The sequence below is a fragment of the Rhinichthys klamathensis genome, unplaced genomic scaffold (genome assembly GCF_029890125.1).
Source record: "Rhinichthys klamathensis goyatoka isolate OS25496 unplaced genomic scaffold, OSU_Roscu_1.1 h1tg000509l_1, whole genome shotgun sequence".
In the NCBI taxonomy this organism is placed as follows: domain Eukaryota; kingdom Metazoa; phylum Chordata; class Actinopteri; order Cypriniformes; family Leuciscidae; genus Rhinichthys; species Rhinichthys klamathensis.
This window is the reverse complement of record NW_026606990.1, coordinates 229248-252223: the sequence shown is the minus strand read 5'-3', so window position 1 is coordinate 252223 and position 22976 is coordinate 229248. Positions and strand designations below refer to the sequence as shown.

Below are 22976 nucleotides of genomic sequence, written 5' to 3'. Positions count from 1 at the left end.
ATCTTTTGTAACATTATAAATGTCTTTACTGTCCTTGATAAATAAAAGTATTGATTTCTTTCCTCCAAAAAATAAAAATAAAATTCTCACTGACCCCAAACTTTTGAACGGTAGTGTATATAAATAAATATTTCTTTTATAGAGTTACTTGAAAAATGTTCAGAAAAAATTGCCTCAGAAAATCTAGTAAAGTATATTAATATATTCAAGTTTTCATATCTTGGCTTACTGAGTAAGAGACTACTCCCAGAGTGCATTGCAGCATAACTAAATTATAATTTCTTTGTTTTACAATTCTTTTTTTATTATTTGACAATTGTATTTGCTGTCTTGTGTCAGTATTAGCACAATAAAGACAGCAAATACATTTTTTTTTGTAATGGTCAGAGTCTATTCATTTAAAAATGAATTTGCCATTGTTGTTTTGCTTGCTGAATGTTGATATCTGTGTGTGACTCAAGCAAGGACAATTTCAAGATATTGGCACAACTAGAGGGGGATCAACCCCTTTTGTTAGATGGTGTTTGTGATATAGTTGTTAGCAATACAATTTGATTAAACTGTAATTCAACCTGAATTGTAGATTAGTTTGGGATTTAGAGAGAAGTTAGGTCATCTTTTAAAAGCCACATATTTATTACTTCTCTTCATTTGAAACCGTACATAAGTTGCCCAACCATTTTAGGGAAATCAACATCAATTTATGAAGCCAAGTTACGTGATGTTCTCTTAAAATTGTTAGTTGTACGGAAAATTCAACATTCGAGATGAATTTGGAAAAATAGTGAATGCAACTACGAAGAAAGATAACTGTAGAAGAAATGAGTAAAGTCTATTAAGAATTGCCCTGCCTCAAAAACTCCCTTTTGCTTGACAAAATGCGACTCAAAGCCATCAAGTAATCTTATGTTGGGTTTTCAGAGTCAGAAAAATATAGTACACTGTTTTTACTCAATAAAGTGAAGTTTCACCTATACAGTATTAAATGCAGTGTAAAGTTTAATTGTGTTTTAAGAAATATTATTGTTTTAGTGAACTCGAATAAAATAAGTTCAGAGTACTCATAACTATTGTTTTTTATAAACTTAAATGAATTGAGGCAATCGGTTTCCTCAAATGAAATGAGTTAGCTTAACTTGTTGGGTTTTACAGTGTGTGAATAGTACAGATAACTAAATTTTGACAAATAAGCTCAAAATTGTTGTACATTGAGTAAAGTGAACTAAAAAGTCTTAGTTAGGACAACTGTTGAGTTTTAGTGTGGGTGCAGTTCTGTATGCAAGCAATTATGCAAGACATACAAAGACCCTAAAACAAATCAAATACGGATAAAACTGAAATACAGCACATCCCTCGGCTTGTGGGTCCACTTGTTGCAGCCTGTTTGATGCCGAGCTTCAAGCTAAATAACGGCACCTCACAGGAACCAATCCAACTGTTTAATTAATCAAGGCCAGGGCGGGAAATCACATCAGACCGCCAACAGTCCTGACACTATATCTATTAATGTCCACTGGGGCTATTAGATATCCATCGGAAGCTATAAACTCTGGGCTGTGTATCTGGCTTTCTCTCCTGTCAAGACATTAGCGCACATCTCACACATCGGAGCCTCCAGCTCACGCTGTCTCTGGGCAGAAGTGACCAGACTATGGATTTGTTTTGCAGTATATGATCGACATTGCATAATGACTTGCAACGAAGATGACCTGAGTCCATGTCGATCCATTTAAGATGTATAGTCGCCCTAAACACCTGCCTTTGTAGTCAAGACTTTAAGGTGTGTGAGTACACAGAAATAAACCAACCCTGATGAATATTTACTGTAATAAAATGTGTGACATCTAGGGGCGTTATTTGACAACAAACGAGATTGTGATGTCTGGCAGGCTTTGCTGTACAAATAGCAGTGCTCTTTAGGCTGATGTTTAGACAGAATGACCTAGAAGAACCCGGTGCTTTGAATCATCAGGCCACAGGGCCAGTGAACGCTCCCCCGCCTTCCACCCTCTCTGCCTCTGAAGAAGCTGAGCGCCCACAAGAAGAGAGAATGCAGCGATTAGCTCTGAACAACACTATAGTGTTTACGAGAGAGAGAGAGAGAGAGAGAGAGAGAGAGAGAGAGAGAAACCGCTGTGAGGGAGGAGGAAATAAGAAAAGGAGGAACTAAGTTTTACAATTTTTCTCAATCGCTTTGGCAACATTCATTCTTAACAGTCTTAACAACTGTAAGTGCAATTGTCACATCACATTTGCTTGAACATCAGAACTCTGTCGCATGTCTGCTAAATGTATATTCACACAAAACATTTCATTCATGCTTAAAAACCTAGTTAATGTGTCATTAAATTGACCAATGCCAAAAAAAATAAAAATAAAATTCAGTGTGTGAGCCATGCTGGTCAAAATGTTTAGATGTTTTTTCACCATGGAAATATTTGTAATATACAAATTTCTTATGTTTTCTACTTTTTAGTTGACACTGTCTGTTTTCCACACTATAAGAATGCCAGCTTTGTCTAGCTGAATGTTCTTGTGTATCATACAGGGTTTTTTAGATACAGATTTCAGCAGTAGGTAAACATGTTCTAGGGAAAGTCAATCCTGTGGTACACAAAGAGAAAATGGATATAGTGTGACCAAATGTCCATTTTCTCTTTGTGTACCACAGGATTGACTTAAAAAAATTAAAAAGTGACTTAAAAAAATTAAAAAGATATTAAAAAGTGTTTTGCAATACAATATGAACACAATAAGTACACTGTACTTATTTTTTTATGTAACTACTATGTACTTACATAAAAAAAAATAAGTACAGTGTACTTATTGTGTTCATATTGTATTCCAAAACACTTTTGCTGCTATTGAGGTGGGATACTGGTAAGAGGGACAGGTTTGGTTGTATGAGTCATGAAAGCGGGTATCTATACCACGAATTAAATTTCTCGTGCCATACGCCAAAAATAGTTTTTGCGTGTATATGATACGCAGTTTTCGCGTGCATATGATACGCACTTTTTGGTGTGTAAAATGCACACACTCAACACCCCCTTAAATCCTACCCAAGAGATTTACAGTGCGTAGCATATGCACGCAAAAAAAACATTTTTGGCGTATAAATAGCACGAGAAATTAAATTCGTGGTATATATACGCACTTCCATGAGATCGTGTTGGGATGGTTTAAGGAAAGGGTCAACAGTGTAATTCTATTTAGTGTAATTTCAATTACATGCAGATACTTTTAAAATGTAAGTACAATGTAAAAACATGTATATACACAATAAGTGCATTGTATCAAATTATTAATTTAAATGTTAGTACATAGTAAAGACACGTTCCTCCATGTTCAAAACTGGTTGTAACGGTAGTGCTGGGCAAACTCCATATAGCCTACTGTGTGCTTCCAAACTTGATTGGTTGATAGGCAAGATTGTGATTCCTATTTCATTATAATTACAGGCCATTTGCCAAAATAGCAGACATTACAAACATTCCATGTCATAGGTATTTATGGAATATACATGCATGTACGACTGATAGGATCATTTTGGCTCACACGATGAAAGAATGTGTAGATGTTGTGAAGAGTTTGACAATTTCACAGAGAATCAACTCATCATTTTTGATTATTTAGTTATTGTGCAAATTGTAGACAATTGTACACACATGTGCCAAAACATGCAATTTGCTTAAATCAAAATTCTCAATCGAGAATTGAGCCAAAGCGATTGATTAAAAAATTAAAATAAATAGGCTAAACAATAAAGATCTGTGCGGTAACGTGTATACATCAGCACCTAATCCATTCATTCTTTTCATTTATTATTTTCTTTTTCATTTATTTATGTATCATTTATGTAATTACATATTGCGAAATGAGCACCGACAACTATCCAATTTATAAAAAAATTATTTATAATCATTTATTTTGATGGTCCTCCAATAGAAATTCTACTGATTATAAGTAACTACATGACAACTTATTCTACTAACTCTACCAGTCTACTAATACTCAACTAACACTCTAATGAGAGTTAGCACAACGTTATTTATAGTCAACAGAATGTGTTAAAGGGACCAACAAAATAAAGTGAAACCAAACATTCTTTGTACATTCAAACACAAATTTTTCAAATCTATTCTTTCCCATTTTACTCGGCAAAGGTGAGCTCTGACTGCGCTGTCCTGACATTTCACAGACGCTCCCCGCGGGACACGCACGGCTGTTTACGCCCATTTCAAAGAGGGGGGACGGAAAACATCAGCCGTAATCTCGCCAATTATGCACGCAAGTGATTCAAACACCTGGCCTTTCCCTTCGAGGTCTGTCTAGCACGTACACACGCACACACATTCCCTCGCTGTCTTTTCTGTGTCTCATTGTGCTGTGATGCATTTGTACAACACTGACATCTCCCTGCTTTACCTGTTAGAATCGCATCCATCTGCTGTCTGCTGCTAATTGTTTCCCCCCTCTGGGTTTTAGATTAAGTTATCTCTCCTACTCTCTGCTCAAACGGACATCTGTCAGAATAAACTAAAAGACGCTGAAGTGGAAACTCACTCAAACAAGTAGCATCTATGTTATGCAATGGCTGAATATGTCTAACATGGGAGCCTTTTACAGTTTTTTTTATTGCTTTGGTGCATTTTAGTGTTTTAGTACAATACACAAAATCAAAAAAGTATCCTTTTCACAACACAAAATAAGTGTTTCATCTAAATAAACATTTCATTTCAGCTGCCTTTCATAACGCTATTACTATCAAACGTTTCATTTGCATCTCTTTTCGTTCAGTTTAATACATTTGTCTATTATTTAATCCAACTGATCTTAATGGTTAATCAATGAATCATTTGGTACATATATACATTTCTACAGATACATACAGATTCCAAAATTAGTTAATTAATACAAATTAGTTTGCAATTTCTTATATAAGCAGATGTGATTAATTATTTTTACATTATAAGTGATTTATCTTAGGTTATAACCACTATGTTCAAAGTATCTCTCTCTCTCTCTCTCTCTCTCTGTATGTGTGTGTATGTGTGTGTGTGTGTGTGTGTGTGTGTGTGTGTGTGTGTGTGTGTGTGTGTGTGTGTGTGTGTGTGTGTGTGTGTGTGTGTGTGTGTGTGTGTGTGTGTGTGTGTGTGTGTGTGTGTGACAGAGAGATTTGCCATTTGAGGAAATTGTATAACATCAGATTGATCAGAGATGAATCAGAGGAAGGGAGACAGATGGAATCAACTACTGCCTTATAAAGGTCATCCAGTATTCAGTCATATGGCACAGTGAGAACATTTACTGTATGGCCATAGCAAACTCTTTTCAATAGCACAAAACCTCATGGCTGTGTCATACTGCATCACACCTTTTGATAACACACTGAATAGATGATTTCAAACATTATGTTACGTACGTTAGATAATGTAAGTGTCTAATGTGGAAACTGTAGCCTGTGTTACTGCAATTATTTCAGCAACAAGGGTGATTTTAAAACATGTATATTGCATTATTTGCTTTTACTGTAAATGAACTGATTGTTAAAAGTACTAAATTGAAAGAAACTACTGTGTTTCGGCGATTAAACCAAATGTTCTCAATACATACTACAGTAATCTTGTGTTTGAAACAATGATTATGTGGACTGAAAATGTGTATTATAATGAAAGCATGGGATCAGGATTTGAAAGAATGACTTTTTTGGTGATTTTTTGTACTAAGAGTTTTGAAAATGTACACCTTACTTGTGAAGATAGTACCAAAGCGAATAAAAAAAAACACTGAACTCTCCTCTACAATTCGTATCGATCACCAATTGGCGTCCCCTGAAATGTCTGTACATTGCATTAATGTAATGTGTGCACGAAATGTTATGTTTTGTTCTAATTTAGTTACATTTAATTATAGAAAGTATACATATGTTACAATCTGAAAAATAAAAACTAATTTGCCCAAATGATTGGGATGTCTTCATTGATCCTTCACTTGATTACACATGGATATTTTGGAAATGATAGATTATGTAAATGTTGGGTAATGTAAGTGTATTGTATTGCAATGTGAAAACTGTGTAATCTGTCTTTTATAGAACTATAGCATATTAATTTCAGCACTTCTAAGGCCGATTTGAAACATGTATCTTGCATTGTTTGCTGTTGGATGAACTGATTGTTAAAAAGACTAAACTGAAAGAAGATCATACAGTTGTGTTTCGGGGATTAAACCAAATGTTCTCATTACATATTACAATAATCTTGTGTTTGAAACAATGATTATGTGGACTGAAAACATGTGCAACTGACTGAAAGCATTACATCAGGTTTTGAAAGAATGACTAGCTGCGTTACAAGTGTGATCAGTTTGGATTTTTGTACTAAGAGTTTTGAAAATGTACACCTTACTTATGAAAATAGTACCAAAGCGAATAAAAAAAACTGTATTAAAATGAAAGACTCTTTAAGGCACCTCAACTTCAACTATCAGATTTTCTACATGTAAGCAGTACATACACACATTATTTATCCTGGCATCCAATTGTCTGAAACCATTTAAAGACTATACAAAAGAAAATAAATATGGATGGATAGATAGATATCCTGACATTTCTCTAAAGCTGTTCTTACTTCTTGTAGACTTAACAGCATAGTGCAGAACATGACCGAAAAGTGGTAAGAAATATCTCATCACTTCTCTGTATCAGAGTCTACAGCTCATCAGAGTGCTTCTGTAAGATATTAATTTCCAGCTCTCCCTCACTATAAATGACTCTAAAATATTAACGCTGGATCATTACAGTGCAGTTATTGCCCCTTTAAAAAGACATTCATTAGACTGCAATAATGGCTATTGTGCAGCACAGGGCTTTGCAGGACCGGCTTTGAGACTTAGTTGTTAGAGGTGAGTCTGAACACCAATGTTTATGAGAGTGTCTTCTCTATAATTAATGTGTTAAATTGTCCCCACATGTCGTTATGAAATGAGGGTCTTTATGAGAGTGTGTGAGTCAGTGTTGTCTGTCTACAAAATGTGTGTGAGTCAGTTTTGTGACTTCTGGGGCTTCCCTCTTCATTGTCACACTGCTCAGGGCCACGAGTGATGACCTCATGCATCTCTCATTCATAGTAAAATAGATGACATCATCAGAAAACCAACATTCTCCATTCAAAAAACCTTTTTTAAATTATTGTTTTTTATATATATTGCAGATGTTTGTTTTAGAAATATATTTATTTAACATGTGACATTTTATTTGCTATAGAAATATAGAATTCTGTTTTTTTTAAAAAAGAATTCAATTTTAAATTTGTATTGTGCAATTTAATGTACACAACTTTTAAAATATTTATACTGATTAAAGTTTTGCAATGGTATAAGCTACACATAAAAATAGAATTATCACGTTTAATAAAGTTCAGCTTTTTTTCACATGACACCTTTACTATTTTATATAGGAGACCTGAATATTAATTAGATATTGCCTGAAAGACTAAGAAGAAAAGAAAATGACTGGGTGTGTCAGCAATGTACTGGATGCTGTCAAACAGAGCATGGGTAAAGTCAGACCTCTATGGGTACAAAAGAAGAACTGCAGGTCTTTACATCTCACATATCAGAATGCATTAGACTCTGTCTCTGAGACAAAGAAACAATGGAATAGAACAAATAAATCCTCTTTTCAAATCTCATCTTTAAACACCGCTATGCTCTTATCCTCAATACGTATTTCTGACAGTCATCTCCTCCGTTTCTCTTGCAGTATAATCTATTTTTAAGACAAACCATTCTTCCTCGTTTTTTCCTTCTCTGCCACCCTTAAATGACTGAATTATTGTAAAACAAACTGCCACGTCCTGACCAATCATCAAAGTATGAGAATTTAATAATGTGAGAGGGGAAGGGAAGAGTGAGTGATAAGGCAAAATATATGTATCGTCTTTTTTATCTCTCTACATCCATATCCATCATAATGTATATGTAATTCAGTTGCACAAATTGAAATTTCTGAATCCATATCCCCATTTTATAGTGGGAAGGATAGATTAACTTTTACATTTCATGATGCACTATCCCCCGGTTTCACATACAAGGCTTAGTCCCAGACTAAAATTTGAGCTGTTTTAACTTAAAAAAAAACTTGCACTGACAATTCTTAATATATATCAGTGCCATGGTTTTGTCTCAAGATGCACACCAGTGATGTGTTTTTCTAAGGCTCATTTATAAAAGCTACTTAAATGTCCTAATTAAACTAAAGCCTAATCCTGGCTTAATCTAATCCCTGTCTGTGAAATCGGGCCTATATATTTGATCTGTAATCAAATTGAAACATTGTCAGAACAAATAGTTATAGATTTCTCTAATAATTAGGCAAAACACACAAGACAGGCATTACTAATCATAGCCAAGATTTTTAGGCAAGCATTCAAACTTCTTGCACTTTTTAAAACCAACCGTTTAGGCACCGCAGAATAAATAAAACATTCAGAATCCTCCGTTCTATTCTCGGCAGGCACAGCTAAACGCACCCAGAACTCTCTTCCTTTATCTGTAAGCCAACATGATTCCAGGATCTGCGATCCCAAAGCGTGTGTAATTTCTCCTCCATTACATTTCTCCGTCAGAGAACAGGCCACGGTTTTACTGAACGCAAAACAATTGAACCTCCGGGGCCCTGATAAACCCTGCTGCCTCAGCACCGGTTGCCCTTCAGAAGCCCAATTCTACAACAGACGCCTGTGGAGGTGAAACAAAGCTATCAGGCAATGCAGACAAGCCTCAGTAGACCTCTGCACACTCACTGAGCCACAAAGCCACTACTGAGGACCCCGTGCATGCTGTGAATGTGTGTGAAAAACAGAATATCAAGCAGACAAGTTTCCCCTTCTCTCCCTCTTTTTTCTTTTTGCTGCTTGGTTGTAGAGACCAGAAATCTGTGAATGCATATCAGGCTATTCATTTGTAAAATAAACGCATTTAGTATATTTCAGAATGAATACTGGAATGTTATATTAGCATAAAGTCATTGTTTTCAAGTAAATTGTTGGGTTGCACTTTATTTTACAGTGCGTGCACTTACGTGTACTTACCGTGTACTCACCTAAGAAAGTACTGGGTAATATAAGGTAACTACATGGGTTAAGGTTATGTTAGGGGTAGGTTCAGGGTTAGTACCTTGTTGCAATTACTATAATAAGTATATAGTGTACATGGGGAACAGGACTGTAAAATAAAGTGCTACCAATTGTCGAGTATAGCTTGTACAGAAATGTATGTACAAAAGCATTTAAAGGGATTGTTCACTTTGAAATTAATTTTTGGTATGTTTTAGCTTACCTCAAGGGCATCCAAGATGTAGGTGTCTTTGTTTCCGCAGTAGTTTCAATTTTGATATTTTTAGGTCAAACCGTTCTTGTCTGTCAGTCATATAATGCAGGTCTATGGGGTCCACCTCAAAGAGCATACACAGAGAAGTCCAAATTAAACATGATTTAATGACTCATAAATGTAAGTACACATTGATGGCCTAAAGACACGAAACGAGCGGTTTGTGTGAGAAAACGAACAGTATTTATATCGTTTTTACCTCTAGTAATCACAGTCACGTCCAAGTACTCTGATGGCGCGGGCGCCTCTGTCTGCGCAAGCGCCGGAAAGCCCCGGAAGTGATCTCTCGCGCTTGTATGTCACTCATTGTTTAAACAGAGATTTCGGACGTAAAATCTCTCTTTTTTTCTAATTTCTTTCCGAAATCGTCTTCCATTGCGATTTCCTGTATATCTAAATATGTTTAGATCCTCACAGTGAAAGGTAAAACGTCCGAAATCTCTGTGTAAACAATGAGTGACGCCGGGGCTTTCCGGCGCTTGCCGGCGCTTGCGCAGACAGAGGCGCCCGCGCCATCAGAGTACTTGGACGTGACTGTGTTTACAAGAGGTAAAAACGATATAAATACTGTTCGTTTTCTCACACAAACCGCTCGTTTCATGTCTTAGGCCATCAATGTGTACTTACATTTACGAGTCATTAAATCATGTTTAATTTGGACTTCTCTGTGCATGCTCTTTGAGGTGGACCCCATAGGCCTGCATTATATGACTGACAGACAAGAACGGTTTGACCTAAAAATAACAAAATTGAAAATACTGTGGACACAAAGACACCTACATCTTGGATGCCCTTGAGGTAAGCTAAAACATATCAAAAATTTATTTCAAAGTGAACTATCCCTTTAAGTGCTCTATTAATCTCTGTACTAATACCAATTTATTGTATGGGAAACACTTTATTGAACAGTGTCCTTGTTACATATGTTACATGTACTTACCATAGTAATAACAGTAAATTATGCATAATTACAACTAACCCTCAACCAAATCCTAATCCTACCCTAACCCTAATAAGTACATGTTGTTGCTTAATATTACTCAGTACTTAAATATATAATTACACTGTAACAATGACACCTTAAAATAAAGTGTAACCGTACAATGAAGTAGAAAAAAAAATAATTGTGTCACTTTCAGCTTTCCTTAATCAGAATTGTTCATAATAGTTTTGTATATTAACAACACATACTGTAGTACACATTACAGTTGGCTTGCTATACGTTTCTTTCTTTTTTAACGTTTTATTTAGAAGTGAACAGGCAGATAAATTAGTGCATCAGGGAAATAAATAGCTGTTTAGTTGCTGCCCACTGAAAGAGTTCTGCAAAGACAAATGTCCTGATTTGTGTGTCCTAAACTTGGTTCTTATATTCCTTGCACAGCTGTACACTCTGCTTTGTTAATATTCAATACTCATTACATCTTCATGTTGGGAAGTTCTAAGCACAAAACAAATATTGTTTCTCTCCAGTGTCATCTGAAGAACATACTATACTACAATTTAAAGGTTCTTCCAAGCAGAACAAGCTAATTTATGCCCCAGATTTTATGTCAATAGACAAAAGCCTCACTTGTACATCTCAAATTATAAAACTGCACCACTTAAGGATTTAATTAGTAACAAAATATACCAATTTTGTGGGAAAGATAAGGTGAATTAAAAATAATGCAACATCATCATCATTCTGGGCTTTTCCTCAAAAAAATCACAACTGGTACCACCCATGTTTCATCATCTTCCCATACTCCTTATCTCTCTCTGTCTCTCTCTCTCGCTCTCTCTCGCTCTCTCTCGCTCTCTCTCGCTCTCTCTCTGTCTCAGTCTCTCAATAAGCCTATGACAAATTCTATCATGTCTAATCAGTGGCTAAACGCCCAGCGGATGCTGTTTCTCCACTCGCCCTCCCAAGAGTGAATTAATTCTGTGAATCCGTGTTTTATTGTCTCCCTGACACCCTCATTTGTTTGCCTGAGACCACCTGCTTACCCATTTATTCCCTCTTTTTCATGAACATCCTCTGACTCTACTGTCTTTCTTTTCCATTCATTTACCAGTTCACCACACCCTTTCTGCTCACACAGACTCTGCATGCACCACCACCCCTCTCTCCCTCTCTCTCTCTCTCTCTCTCCCTCTCTCTCTCTCTCTGTGGGTGTGGCAAAATGCAGCATTGGCTAGTTATAAAGAAACAGAGCCCGGTCGCCATGACAACCTGAAGATGGAGGCATAAGGAAAGACACTAAGTGCTAAGATCGTAATGTCACATCATAACATGTGTGTGTGATAGAATGTGAAGGAGACAGAAGAGTATAGAGAACAAAAGAAGCGTCACTAACCTGCTGGTTGATAAGTGTGCCACTGAACTGTGGGTCATGTGGTCTAGTTGGGAAAAACTGTAACTGTAGGGAGAAAAACTAGGGCTGGGTAATAGAGCAAAGAAATGACAACATCCAATATTTAAATTTGTATTTAACTCTAAACAAGTCAAAGGGACCACAATTTTAGCCAAACAGTCAATATTGTCAATTATATTCAAAATGTTTAAGGCTAAATAGAGTCAAAATTGTTAAAACAATCATGCCACAAATCAGGTTTCAAATTGACTGATTTGAATGGACAGGTTGACCTGATTAATGAGAAAAGAGTTAAAACATAACATCTTGCAACTAACAAGATGCAATAAAATAAACAGATTTTTGCCTTAACGCTCTCATTCTTGCAAGTCATGTTACAAGGAAGGATTTAATGTTCTAATGCAGCACAACTGATGTTAAACTCAGTTTCTATTTGTTCAGACTTCTCTTGCACTAAGTGAAATTACTGATATGCAAAGCAATAAGCTGAATTATTTTTCTTTCTATGTACAAATGAAAGTAATGTGCTCATGAAATCGATTTAATGCTCTATACAAACCAGGGTGATCACAGGACTGTAATGAAGCCTCTGCTGCTGACACTCTTATTAACACTGCTGGTCAACAAACATCAATTGTGCAACCTCTTCTCATATTAGCAAACTATCACAAACACAGACACACATACACTCACTCTATAAACAACTATGTTTGCAGTTGTTGTGAGAGTGACTCTGTCCTCAGCAGAACTGGAGCACAGGGTGGGGTTTTGGTGTGATTGACAGTGATGATGTCACAGCTATGAGCTCAGCCTGCAAACCAAGGGCTCCTGCAGCGCAGAACGGAAAATTACCGTCCCTTCCCCCACTCCATTTATACCCCCCCCCCCCCCCCTCTCTCTCTCTCAGTGTCTGTCTATCTGCGTATTCCTCCCTCTACCTTTTATCCCATCTCTCCTTTCTCAACACCCCCACTCTCCTCCCTTTCTCTATCCCTTTTTTCTCTCTCCCATCCCCCCTCTCGTTCTCCCACACAGGCAACATGCATCCGCTTGGAAGGAAAATCTCAGCCGGCACAGAGACAATAACAAAGCTGAATTCTGCTTTGTGTGGTTCTGCACAACACAACAAAGCAAATACAGCAAAAAAACAAACCTGCATGTCTAGTGTAAAACTGTAAAAATCCTCATAGATTAAAGCGCACAAAAAATATAAAAAAGAAGTTGCTGTGCACAGAACATTAATCACAGGACATTAATCGAATGTGCATATATAATGCAAACTCTGTTTTACAAAAATTTAGATGTTCTTGCTTCAATTCAAGTACACAATAATATGCTGTTTGGAACATTCTCAAATCATGCTTATGGGTCATCAGTTTTTTTCTGGAGCCCTTGTCAGTTTAAATGATGCTGTCAAATTCTAAGAAATTCTAATATTCAGGTTACCCCCCCCCCCCACACACACACACACACACACACACACTCCCTCCCTTAAATACTCTTACTGTTATGCTTACTGTTATATTTTTAACTAGAAAAATGTAAATATGTGACTTTCATATTTACAATGCAAGCTCATGCAATCCACTAAAGACTAAAGCAGAGACAAACACAATCAGATTGCCTTAAAAGCATAGACAAAAGAAAGAAAAAAAAGAATCCAACTGGCCATTTACGGTATCAAACCATGTTAGAAATAAAACATGTTTAATTTGTGAATGAGACAGAACTATATAGGGATATAAGACAGCCCTTCTCCAAATTATAGGCTGTAGAAATTACCCGTATGGCTCACACCCTGCTGAGAGGCCTCAGCTGCATGGAGAGAGAGCTACTGCTAATGCTAATCTACTGAATCCTGTTTACAAAATGAATTTAAATTAAACTTCCATTGGGAAATAGCTAGTAAATGGATTGAAAAAGAGAAAGGTTGAGTGTTTGGAATGCATGGGAGAGACAATATTATGAAAAGGTGCACAACCAGTACTGCATGTTGTAAGTGAAAAAGAAAGAAATAAGCCAAGGAAGAGAACGGGGGAAAGTCATGTGTTCAGTAAGATAGTATTGGAAAATTCAAGCCCAGTGGCAGCATTTTTTTTTTCTTTTCTGTTTATGTGTCAGAGATTTTCCCAGCGAAACACAAAAGCCGAGCATGGCCTCTTTAACCAACATGACAGACAGCGACAAATCCGCTTCACGTCACAGACTTCGGACTCATTTTCAGACCTAGAAACAGCCGTGGTAATCTCTGCATTATACAAGAGGTCAACAAATTAAAAAAATTAAAATAAAAACAGTTGAGGGAAAATCTCAAAATTGTTCTGTTTACTTTGGCCAAACAAATATTGGTATTCAATAAGGCACCATTCAGCACACTGTTGGCGTTGGCTCAATCGCAGTGTGTTTCAGCACCACGGAGAGCTCTCATGCGCTCTAAATAATGTTTCAACAGGAGATGTCAGAAGCTCAATACAAGATTTTTGTAAACACATAGGAATTAAAGAAAAAAGTACATTTTAACTGGCCCCATAAAAAAATCGTACCTTTTCTTTATTAGGGAGTGTTTGTGTTCTGGTAAAAGTGTCTCCTCCATTAATACTGATCAGTTCTGCATCTGCAGGCGGAAATTGCGCTGGGAAAACCACTACGTCACTCTTCAGTGTGTCCGAGCTAAAACACACGTCATACTGCTGAGTAGCTTTGGAGTAAGACCAGCTCCCGTCAGGGTGTGTGGTGATCATCGGGGCGCTATACCTGCCCAAACTGCCGTCTGTCCTGTGGCATTTTACCGCTATCAAACTGATGAGGCTCAGTAAAAAGATGACGGACACACACACAATGGCGATCAGCAAATACAGATTTAAATCCGAGAAACTCTCCTCCTTTATCGGCGCATGTCTGAATGGGGTCTTGACGTCACCAGCGCTTTCCACAACCACAACATCAATAGACACAGTCGCTGACAGTGAGGGCTCTCCGTTATCACAAACCAAAATGACCAACGGGTGAGTTTTCAGGTCATTGTCACTCATTCTCCTCTTAGTCCTGATCTCCCCGCTGCTGGTTCCGATTCGGAACAGATTGTTTCCTTTGGGTTGAGAGATGTGGTAAGACAGCAGCGCATTGTAACCAGAATCTGCATCTACAGCCCTGATCTTGGCCACAAAGTAGCCCGCGTCAGCAGAATAGGGAATGTTCTCTGTGTTAACGGAACCGAGCTCGGAATAGGGCGCGAGAATCCCGGGACTGTTGTCATTCTCATCCAGGACAAAAACATTTACAGTCACGTTACTGCTGAGAGGAGGAACACCAGAGTCTGTGGCCTGAACCTTAAACTGAAATGTTTTGATCTCCTCATAGTTAAACGACTGTAAACAGTGTATATCTCCACTGTCAGAGTTTACACTAACAGCAGAATATGTAGTTCCGGATTTGTGAAGTGGTTCCAGTATTCCATAAGTAATTTTGGAATTTTCATCTAAATCTGGATCAACAGCCGAAATAGTGTAAATGATTTGGCCTTTAAGGCCATTTTCTTTTACAAATACATTTATAACAGGATTTGGAAAACGCGGGGGATTGTCATTAACATCAGATACATACACTGTTAAAACGCGTATGGAAGAAAGAGGCGGGGTCCCTTCATCTGACGCCATGATTGTGACATTATATCGATCAACACGCTCTCTATCCAACGGCCCATCCACTACAAGAGAATAATAATTCTTGTACGATGACTCTAATTTAAAAGGAACATCACCTACCACTTTCCCGTGCGTATTCCCATTCTTTCCCGAGTCTTTGTCAGATAACGTTATCAAAGCAACCGTTGTTTCTTTTTTAGCATCCTCCCTTACTGTGTTCACTTGTGACGTTAATGATATTTCTGGCTCGTTGTCATTTATATCTAAAACTTCTACTAATATTTTACAGTGCGCGGACCGCGGACTCGCTCCTTTGTCTTTAGCCTGAGCATGAATCTCATAAGCATTGTGTTGCTCAAAATCCACACTGCCCTGCACTGAAATGACACCGGTAGCAGAATCAATTTTAAAAACCTTGTTTGTTTTGTCATCGCTTTCTTGGTGAACTAAAGAATAAATTATTTCACTATTTACACCCTCATCCAAATCAGTGGCATTCAGATTTATGACTAATGTTCCCATTGGTGCATTCTCAAAAATACGCACTTTGTAAAGAGCTTTACCAAACACGGGTGCGTTATCATTTACATCTTGTACATTTATGATTATCTGTATTGTACCAGATTTGGGAGGTTTTCCTCCGTCTACAGCGGTCAGTGTGAGCTGGATCACAGGCTGTTTCTCTCGATCTAAAGCTTTCTGGAGCACTAACTCAGCAGACACACTCTGCTCTCCTCCGCTCTGTACATCCAGAGAGAAATGCTCATTCGGACTCAGTTTGTAGCTCTTTACCGAGTTCGCTCCAACATCAGGATCCGACGCTCTCGGCAACTGCAATCTGTCGCCAACAAACGCATACTCCGATATGTTAAATTGCTTAGACCTAACACGAAACGACGGAGCATTGTCATTAATGTCTAAAATATTGACCTCAATGCGAAACAGGTTTAATGGATTATTAACAATGGCTTCTAAATTCACTGAACATTGCGGTGAGGCAGTACATAATTCCTCCCTGTCGATCCTTTCGCTCACGAACAGAACACCCGTTTTCGAATTAACCTCAAAATATCTCCTTCCCAAAACTGCAGGGATGTGAAATCCGCGTGATTCCAGTTCTTGGATATTCAAATTAAGATCCTTTGCGATATTTCCAACAAATGTCCCTGTGTTCACCTCCTCTGAAATGAAGTATGCGATCTGGGCTGAAGCCATAGACTGCAAACGCAGCAAAACCAGACAAATAACAGTCCCACCGAGAAGAATTATCCTAGCCATTACGCATCTATTTTGTAATCTCCACCAATCGCTGCAAAAAAAAATATTGACAAAACAGGTTCCATTCTTTGGTTGTATTCCACTATATGTAATTTGTTTCTATGCATGCAGATGCAGCCATGAAGACGAAATAGAACAAAGCGCATGAGTGAGTAAGGCGCTCAAGTAAGGACGAGGAGGAGCCAATGTGGGCGCGCTCGAACGTTTCGAAACACTATACTGACACCAAGTGGCTTCGGAGAGAGAACTAGGCTATAACATGACAAAAGAAACAAAACAAATATTTACTGGTTTCTTTAGGAACAGTGAAAAAAAAAAACATTTGTTTTCGGGTTATACATTTTAAAGATTTGGGATTAACAAATTAATATATATATATATAAAAAAACTTTAGGCTATGTAATGTCTTACCTTCTCTTTATTAGGGAGTGTTTGTGTTCTGGTAAAAGTGTCTCCTCCATTAATACTGATCAGTTCTGCATCTGCAGGCGGAAATTGCGCTGGGAAAACCACTACGTCACTCTTCAGTGTGTCCGAGCTAAAACACACGTCATACTGCTGAGTAGCTTTGGAGTAAGACCAGCTCCCGTCAGGGTGTGTGGTGATCATCGGGGCGCTGTACCTGCCCAAACTGCCGTCTGTCCTGTGGCATTTTACCGCTATCAAACTGATGAGGCTCAGTAAAAAGATGACGGACACACACACAATGGCGATCAGCAAATACAGATTTAAATCCGAGAAACTCTCCTCCTTTATCGGCGCATGTCTGAATGGGGTCTTGACGTCACCAGCGCTTTCAACAACCACAACATCAATAGACACAGTCGCTGACAGTGAGGGCTCTCCGTTATCACAAACCAAAATGACCAACGGGTGAGTTTTCAGGTCATTGTCACTCATTCTCCTCTTAGTCCTGATCTCCCCGCTGCTGGTTCCGATTCGGAACAGATTGTTTCCTTTGGGTTCAGAGATGTGGTAAGACAGCAGCGCATTGTAACCAGAATCTGCATCTACAGCCCTGATCTTGGCCACAAAGTAGCCCGCGTCAGCAGAATAGGGAATGTTCTCTGTGTTAACGGAACCGAGCTCGGAATAGGGCGCGAGAATCCCGGGACTGTTGTCATTCTCATCCAGGATAAAAACATTTACAGTCACGTTACTGCTGAGAGGAGGAACACCAGAGTCTGTGGCCTGAACCTTAAACTGAAATGTTTTGATCTCCTCATAGTTAAACGTCTGTAAACTGTGTATATCTCCACTGTCAGAGTTTATGTTGATCATGGATGTTACCGGGCCGCTTTTAGAGCTTTCTAGTAAAGAATATGTTATCCGGGCATTATCACCTACATCAGGATCTAAAGCAGATACTGTATGAATAACAGCTCCAATCTGACTGTTCTCTTTCACATAAACATTAATGACGGGCTCTGGAAAGCGCGGCGCGTTGTCATTCACATCAGAAACGTGTACAGCAATGACACAGGTGCTGGAGAGAGGCGGAGTCCCTTCATCAGTAGCTGTGATGGTCACGTTATACTCGGACGCGCGCTCTCTGTCTAGGGGACCGTTTACCACTAAAGTATAATAATTCTTGTACGAGTTCTGAACTTTAAAAGGAACAGAACCCTGAATCTTTAAGGTTACCTGTCCGTTTTTCCCAGCATCATTATCAGTTACAGTTATCATTCCAACCATTGTGTCAATCGGAGCATCTTCTTTAACAGTGCTCACTAAAGACGTCACAGATATCACCGGTATGTTGTCATTCACATCCACAACCTCGACCAATACTTTACAGTGTGCCGCTTTCGGATTATAACCTCTATCTTTTGCTTGTATTCGGAGTTCGATTGCATTCCTCTGCTCATAATCTACATCTTTTTGCACAGTAATTTCACCTGTTTCTGAGTTTATCGAAAAGGCATCGACATTTTTGTCATTGTTGTGATTCACTATTGAATAAATGATTTCACCGTTCACACCCTCATCTAAATCAACAGCTTTAACAGTAATCACGTGAGTACCACGTGCTGCATTCTCAATGCTTTTGCCTTTATACAAAGACTTACTGAAAACAGGAATATTATCATTGACATCTACAACGTTAACAATAATCTCTGTTGTACCGGATTTAGGAGGTTTTCCTCCGTCTACAGCGGTCAGTGTGAGCTGGATCACAGGCTGTTTCTCTCGATCTAAAGCTTTCTGCAGCACTAACTCAGCAGACACACTCTGCTCTCCTCCGCCCTGTACATCCAAAGAGAAATGTTCGTTTGGACTCAGTTTGTAGCTCTTTAAAGAGTTACTGCCCACATCTGCGTCAAACGCGCTCTGTAATGGAAACCTCTCCCCTGGAATAGCTGATTCTGTAATATTTAGATTTGTTATTGATGTATGAAATGCGGGTGCATTATCATTTATGTCAACAACATTTATTTCAAATCTGTAAATATTCAATGGAGAGCTAATCATGGCTTCTAAAGGTAGCGAGCATTTAATATTCTGCTCGCATATTTCTTCTCGATCAATTCTTTCTCTGACATGGAGAACGCCAGTTTTTGTATTTACATCGAAATACCTCTTGTTCGGTCCCGGAACTATATGAAACCCTCGTACCTCGAGATCTTGAATATTCAGATTAAAATCCTTCACCAAATTCCCAACTGTAGTTCCTGGGTTTGCTTCCTCAGACACGGAATAGACAAACTGTCCGCTGGTTATATTCCAAAGCCAACACAGAAAGTACACAGAAAGCCAAAACCGAAATGTTGATTGCCGTTTGGATTCCATTGCCTCTAAACCTTCTGGATATGACAAAATCATAAAAATCCGATAGCATAGTCGCTGAGGAAACGTTCACACGAAACCACGCACTACAGCAGCTTCCTGACACAATGGCGAATTCTGAACAAAGCCTCTCTACTCGAGAAGCTACAAAATGAGGAGGAGCTTATGGAAATTCTCCTGTAAAATGGAAGGCTAGTGACATCGTGCGGATAACTGCAAACTCTACTGTTTCTTCATAAAATATAATAACATATTTTGATATGTTTAATCTATCAGTTATAAGAGCATAAAATTAAAACAAATTTGATGTGTCCACATCATTCTGGCTGTCTAAGTATAACAGTGGCATCGGAAGCATATACTGAACAAGGTTAATAACTACAAAATTAAATCTTTAAAAAAAAGTCAACTTACAAGACAGGATAAGAAGACATGGAACTAAAATATATTTATAAGTGTATGGCAATATCGGACAAAATAACAGTTGATTTCTTAGAGCATTTGCGTTTTCAGCACCACGGACAGCGTCAGTGCAAAAGACGATCAACCTGTGCGCAACAGGAATAAAAGAGTTTGGGAAGAAGCTGCTGTAATGGTTTATAATTAATTTCCCCTCAGTCTTGATCTAAAATAAATAATGAATGAACGATAAGCAGCACGAGTAATTCAACAAAAATTGAAGCTCCAAACTAAATCGAACTGAATAATTTGTTTTCCTAACTTTAAAAAAAAGAAAATGTCTTACCTTCTCTTTATTAGGAAGTGTTTGTGTTCTGGTAAAAGTGTCTCCTCCATTAATACTGATCAGTTCTGCATCTGCAGGCGGAAATTGCGCGGGGAAAACCACTACGTCACTCTTCAGTGTGTCCGAGCTAAAACACACGTCATACTGCTGAGTAGCTTTGGAGTAAGACCAGCTCCCGTCAGGGTGTGTGGTGATCATCGGGGCGCTGTACCTGCCCAAACTGCCGTCTGTCCTGTGGCATTTTACCGCTATCAAACTGATGAGGCTCAGTAAAAAGATGACGGACACACACACAATGGCGATCAGCAAATACAGATTTAAATCCGAGAAACTCTCCTCCTTTATCGGCGCATGTCTGAATGGGGTCTTGACGTCACCAGCGCTTTCAACAACCACAACATCAATAGACACAGTCGCTGACAGTGAGGGCTCTCCGTTATCACAAACCAAAATGACCAACGGGTGAGTTTTCAGGTCATTGTCACTCATTCTCCTCTTAGTCCTGATCTCCCCGCTGCTGGTTCCGATTCGGAACAGATTGTTTCCTTTGGGTTCAGAGATGTGGTAAGACAGCAGCGCATTGTAACCAGAATCTGCATCTACAGCCCTGATCTTGGCCACAAAGTATCCCGCGTCAGCAGAATAGGGAATGTTCTCTGTGTTAACGGAACCGAGCTCGGAATAGGGCGCGAGAATCCCGGGACTGTTGTCATTCTCATCCAGGATAAAAACATTTACAGTCACGTTACTGCTGAGAGGAGGAACACCAGAGTCTGTGGCCTGAACCTTAAACTGAAATGTTTTGATCTCCTCATAGTTAAACGTCTGTAAACTGTGTATATCTCCACTGTCAGAGTTTATGTTGATCATGGATGTTACCGGGCCGCTTTTAGAGCTGTCTAGTAAAGAATATGTTATTCGGGCATTATCACCTACATCAGGATCTAAAGCAGATACTGTATGAATAACAGCTCCAATCTGACTGTTCTCTTTCACATAAACATTAATGACGGGCTCTGGAAAGCGCGGCGCGTTGTCATTCACATCAGAAACGTGTACAGCAATGACACTGGTGCTGGAGAGAGGCGGAGTCCCTTCATCAGTAGCTGTGATGGTCACGTTATACACGGACGCACGCTCTCTGTCTAGGGGACCGTTTACCACTAAAGTATAATAATTCTTGTACGAGTTCTGAACTTTAAAAGGAACGGACCCCTGAAACTTTAAGGTTACCTGTCCGTTTTTCCCAGCATCATTATCAGTTACAGTTATCATTCCAACCATTGTGTCAATCGGAGCATCTTCTTTAACAGTGCTCACTAAAGACGTCACAGATATCACCGGTATGTTGTCATTCACATCCACAACTTCGACCAATACTTTACAGTGTGCTGTTCTCGGGTTATTACTTTTATCTTTTGCTTGTACTCGAAGTTCTATTGCATTCCTCTGCTCATAATCTACATCATTTTGCACAGTAATTTCACCCGTTTCAGGGTTTATCGAGAATGTATTTACATTTTTTTCATTGTCGTGGTTGACGAGTGCATACATTATATCACCGTTCACACCCTCATCTAAATCAGTAGCTTTAACAGTAATCACGTGAGTACCACGTGCCGCATTCTCAATGGTTTTGGCTTTATACAGAGACTTACTGAAAATAGGAATGTTATCATTAACATCTACAACGTTAACAATAATCTCTGTTGTACCGGATTTAGGAGGTTTTCCTCCGTCTACAGCGGTCAGTGTGAGCTGGATCACCGCTTGTTTCTCTCGATCTAAAGCTTTCTGCAGCACTAACTCAGCAGACACAGTCTGCTCTCCTCCGCCCTGTACATCCAGAGAAAAGTGTTCATTCGATCTCAGTTTGTAGCTCTTTATCGAATTAACACCAACATCAGCATCAAACGCTCTTTGTAATGGAAACCTCTCCCCTGGAGAAGCTGATTCGCTGATATTCAAATTTGTTATTGGTGTCCGAAATGAGGGTGCATTATCATTAATGTCAACAACATTTATTTCAAATCTGTAAATATTCAATGGAGAGCTAATCATGGCTTCTAAAGGCAGCGAACATTTAATATTCTGCTCGCATATTTCTTCTCGATCAATTCTTTCTCTGACATGGAGAACGCCAGTTTTTGTATTTACATCGAAATACCTCTTGTTCGGTCCCGGAACTATATGAAACCCTCGTACCTCGAGATCTTGAATATTCAGATTAAAATCCTTCACCAAATTCCCAACTGTAGTTCCTGGGTTTGCTTCCTCAGACACGGAATAGACAAACTGTCCGCTGGTTATATTCCAAAGCCAACACAGAAAGTACACAGAAAGCCAAAACCGAAATGTTGATTGCCGTTTGGATTCCATTGCCTCTAAACCTTCTGGATAAGACAAAATCATAAAAACCCGATAGCATAGTCGCTGAGGAAACGTTCACACGAAACCACGCACTACAGCAGCTTCCTGACACAATGGCGAAATCTGAACAAAGCCTCTCTGCTCGAGAAGCTACAAAATGAGGAGGAGCTTATAGTGGAGTTATGGCAATTCTCCTGTAAAATAGAAGGCTAGTGACATCGTGCGGATAACTGCAAACTCTACTGTTTCTTCAAAAAATATAATAACATATTTTGATATGTTTAATCTATCAGTTATAAGAGCATAAAATTAAAACAAATTTGATGTGTCCACATCATTCTGGCTGTCTAAGTATAACAGTGGCATCGGAAGCATATACTGAACAAGGTTAATAACTACAAA

The 22976-nt window shown here is 38.6% G+C and overlaps 2 protein-coding genes across 11 annotated transcripts in view; both read right to left on the bottom strand.

Moving 5' to 3' along the window:
* The window catches only part of LOC130072825 (protocadherin alpha-C2-like), a 121801-nt gene that overhangs the window by 26749 nt on the left and 72076 nt on the right, over positions 1–22976 (bottom strand). For 2 of the 10 annotated variants that reach the window (XM_056238105.1, XM_056238101.1), the window contains one exon: positions 11733–11795. The exons of 2 other annotated variants lie outside the window; for them this stretch is intronic. In XM_056238105.1, coding sequence (XP_056094080.1) covers positions 11733–11795 — 63 coding nt within the window. Of the gene's footprint in view, positions 1–11732; positions 11796–14293; positions 16773–17083; positions 19601–22976 lie in introns of those variants that run through there. 6 more of the 10 variants (XM_056238100.1, XM_056238102.1, XM_056238109.1 and 3 more) reach the window with 6 other exon arrangements.
* Positions 19987–22818, bottom strand: LOC130072851 (protocadherin alpha-3-like). Its single transcript, XM_056238154.1, has 2 exons — positions 20181–22818; positions 19987–20007 (listed from the first exon to the last, which is right to left on the bottom strand). The coding sequence occupies exons 1-2, from the start codon at positions 22614–22616 to the stop codon at positions 19987–19989; spliced, it is 2457 nt and encodes an 818-aa protein (XP_056094129.1). The 5' UTR covers positions 22617–22818.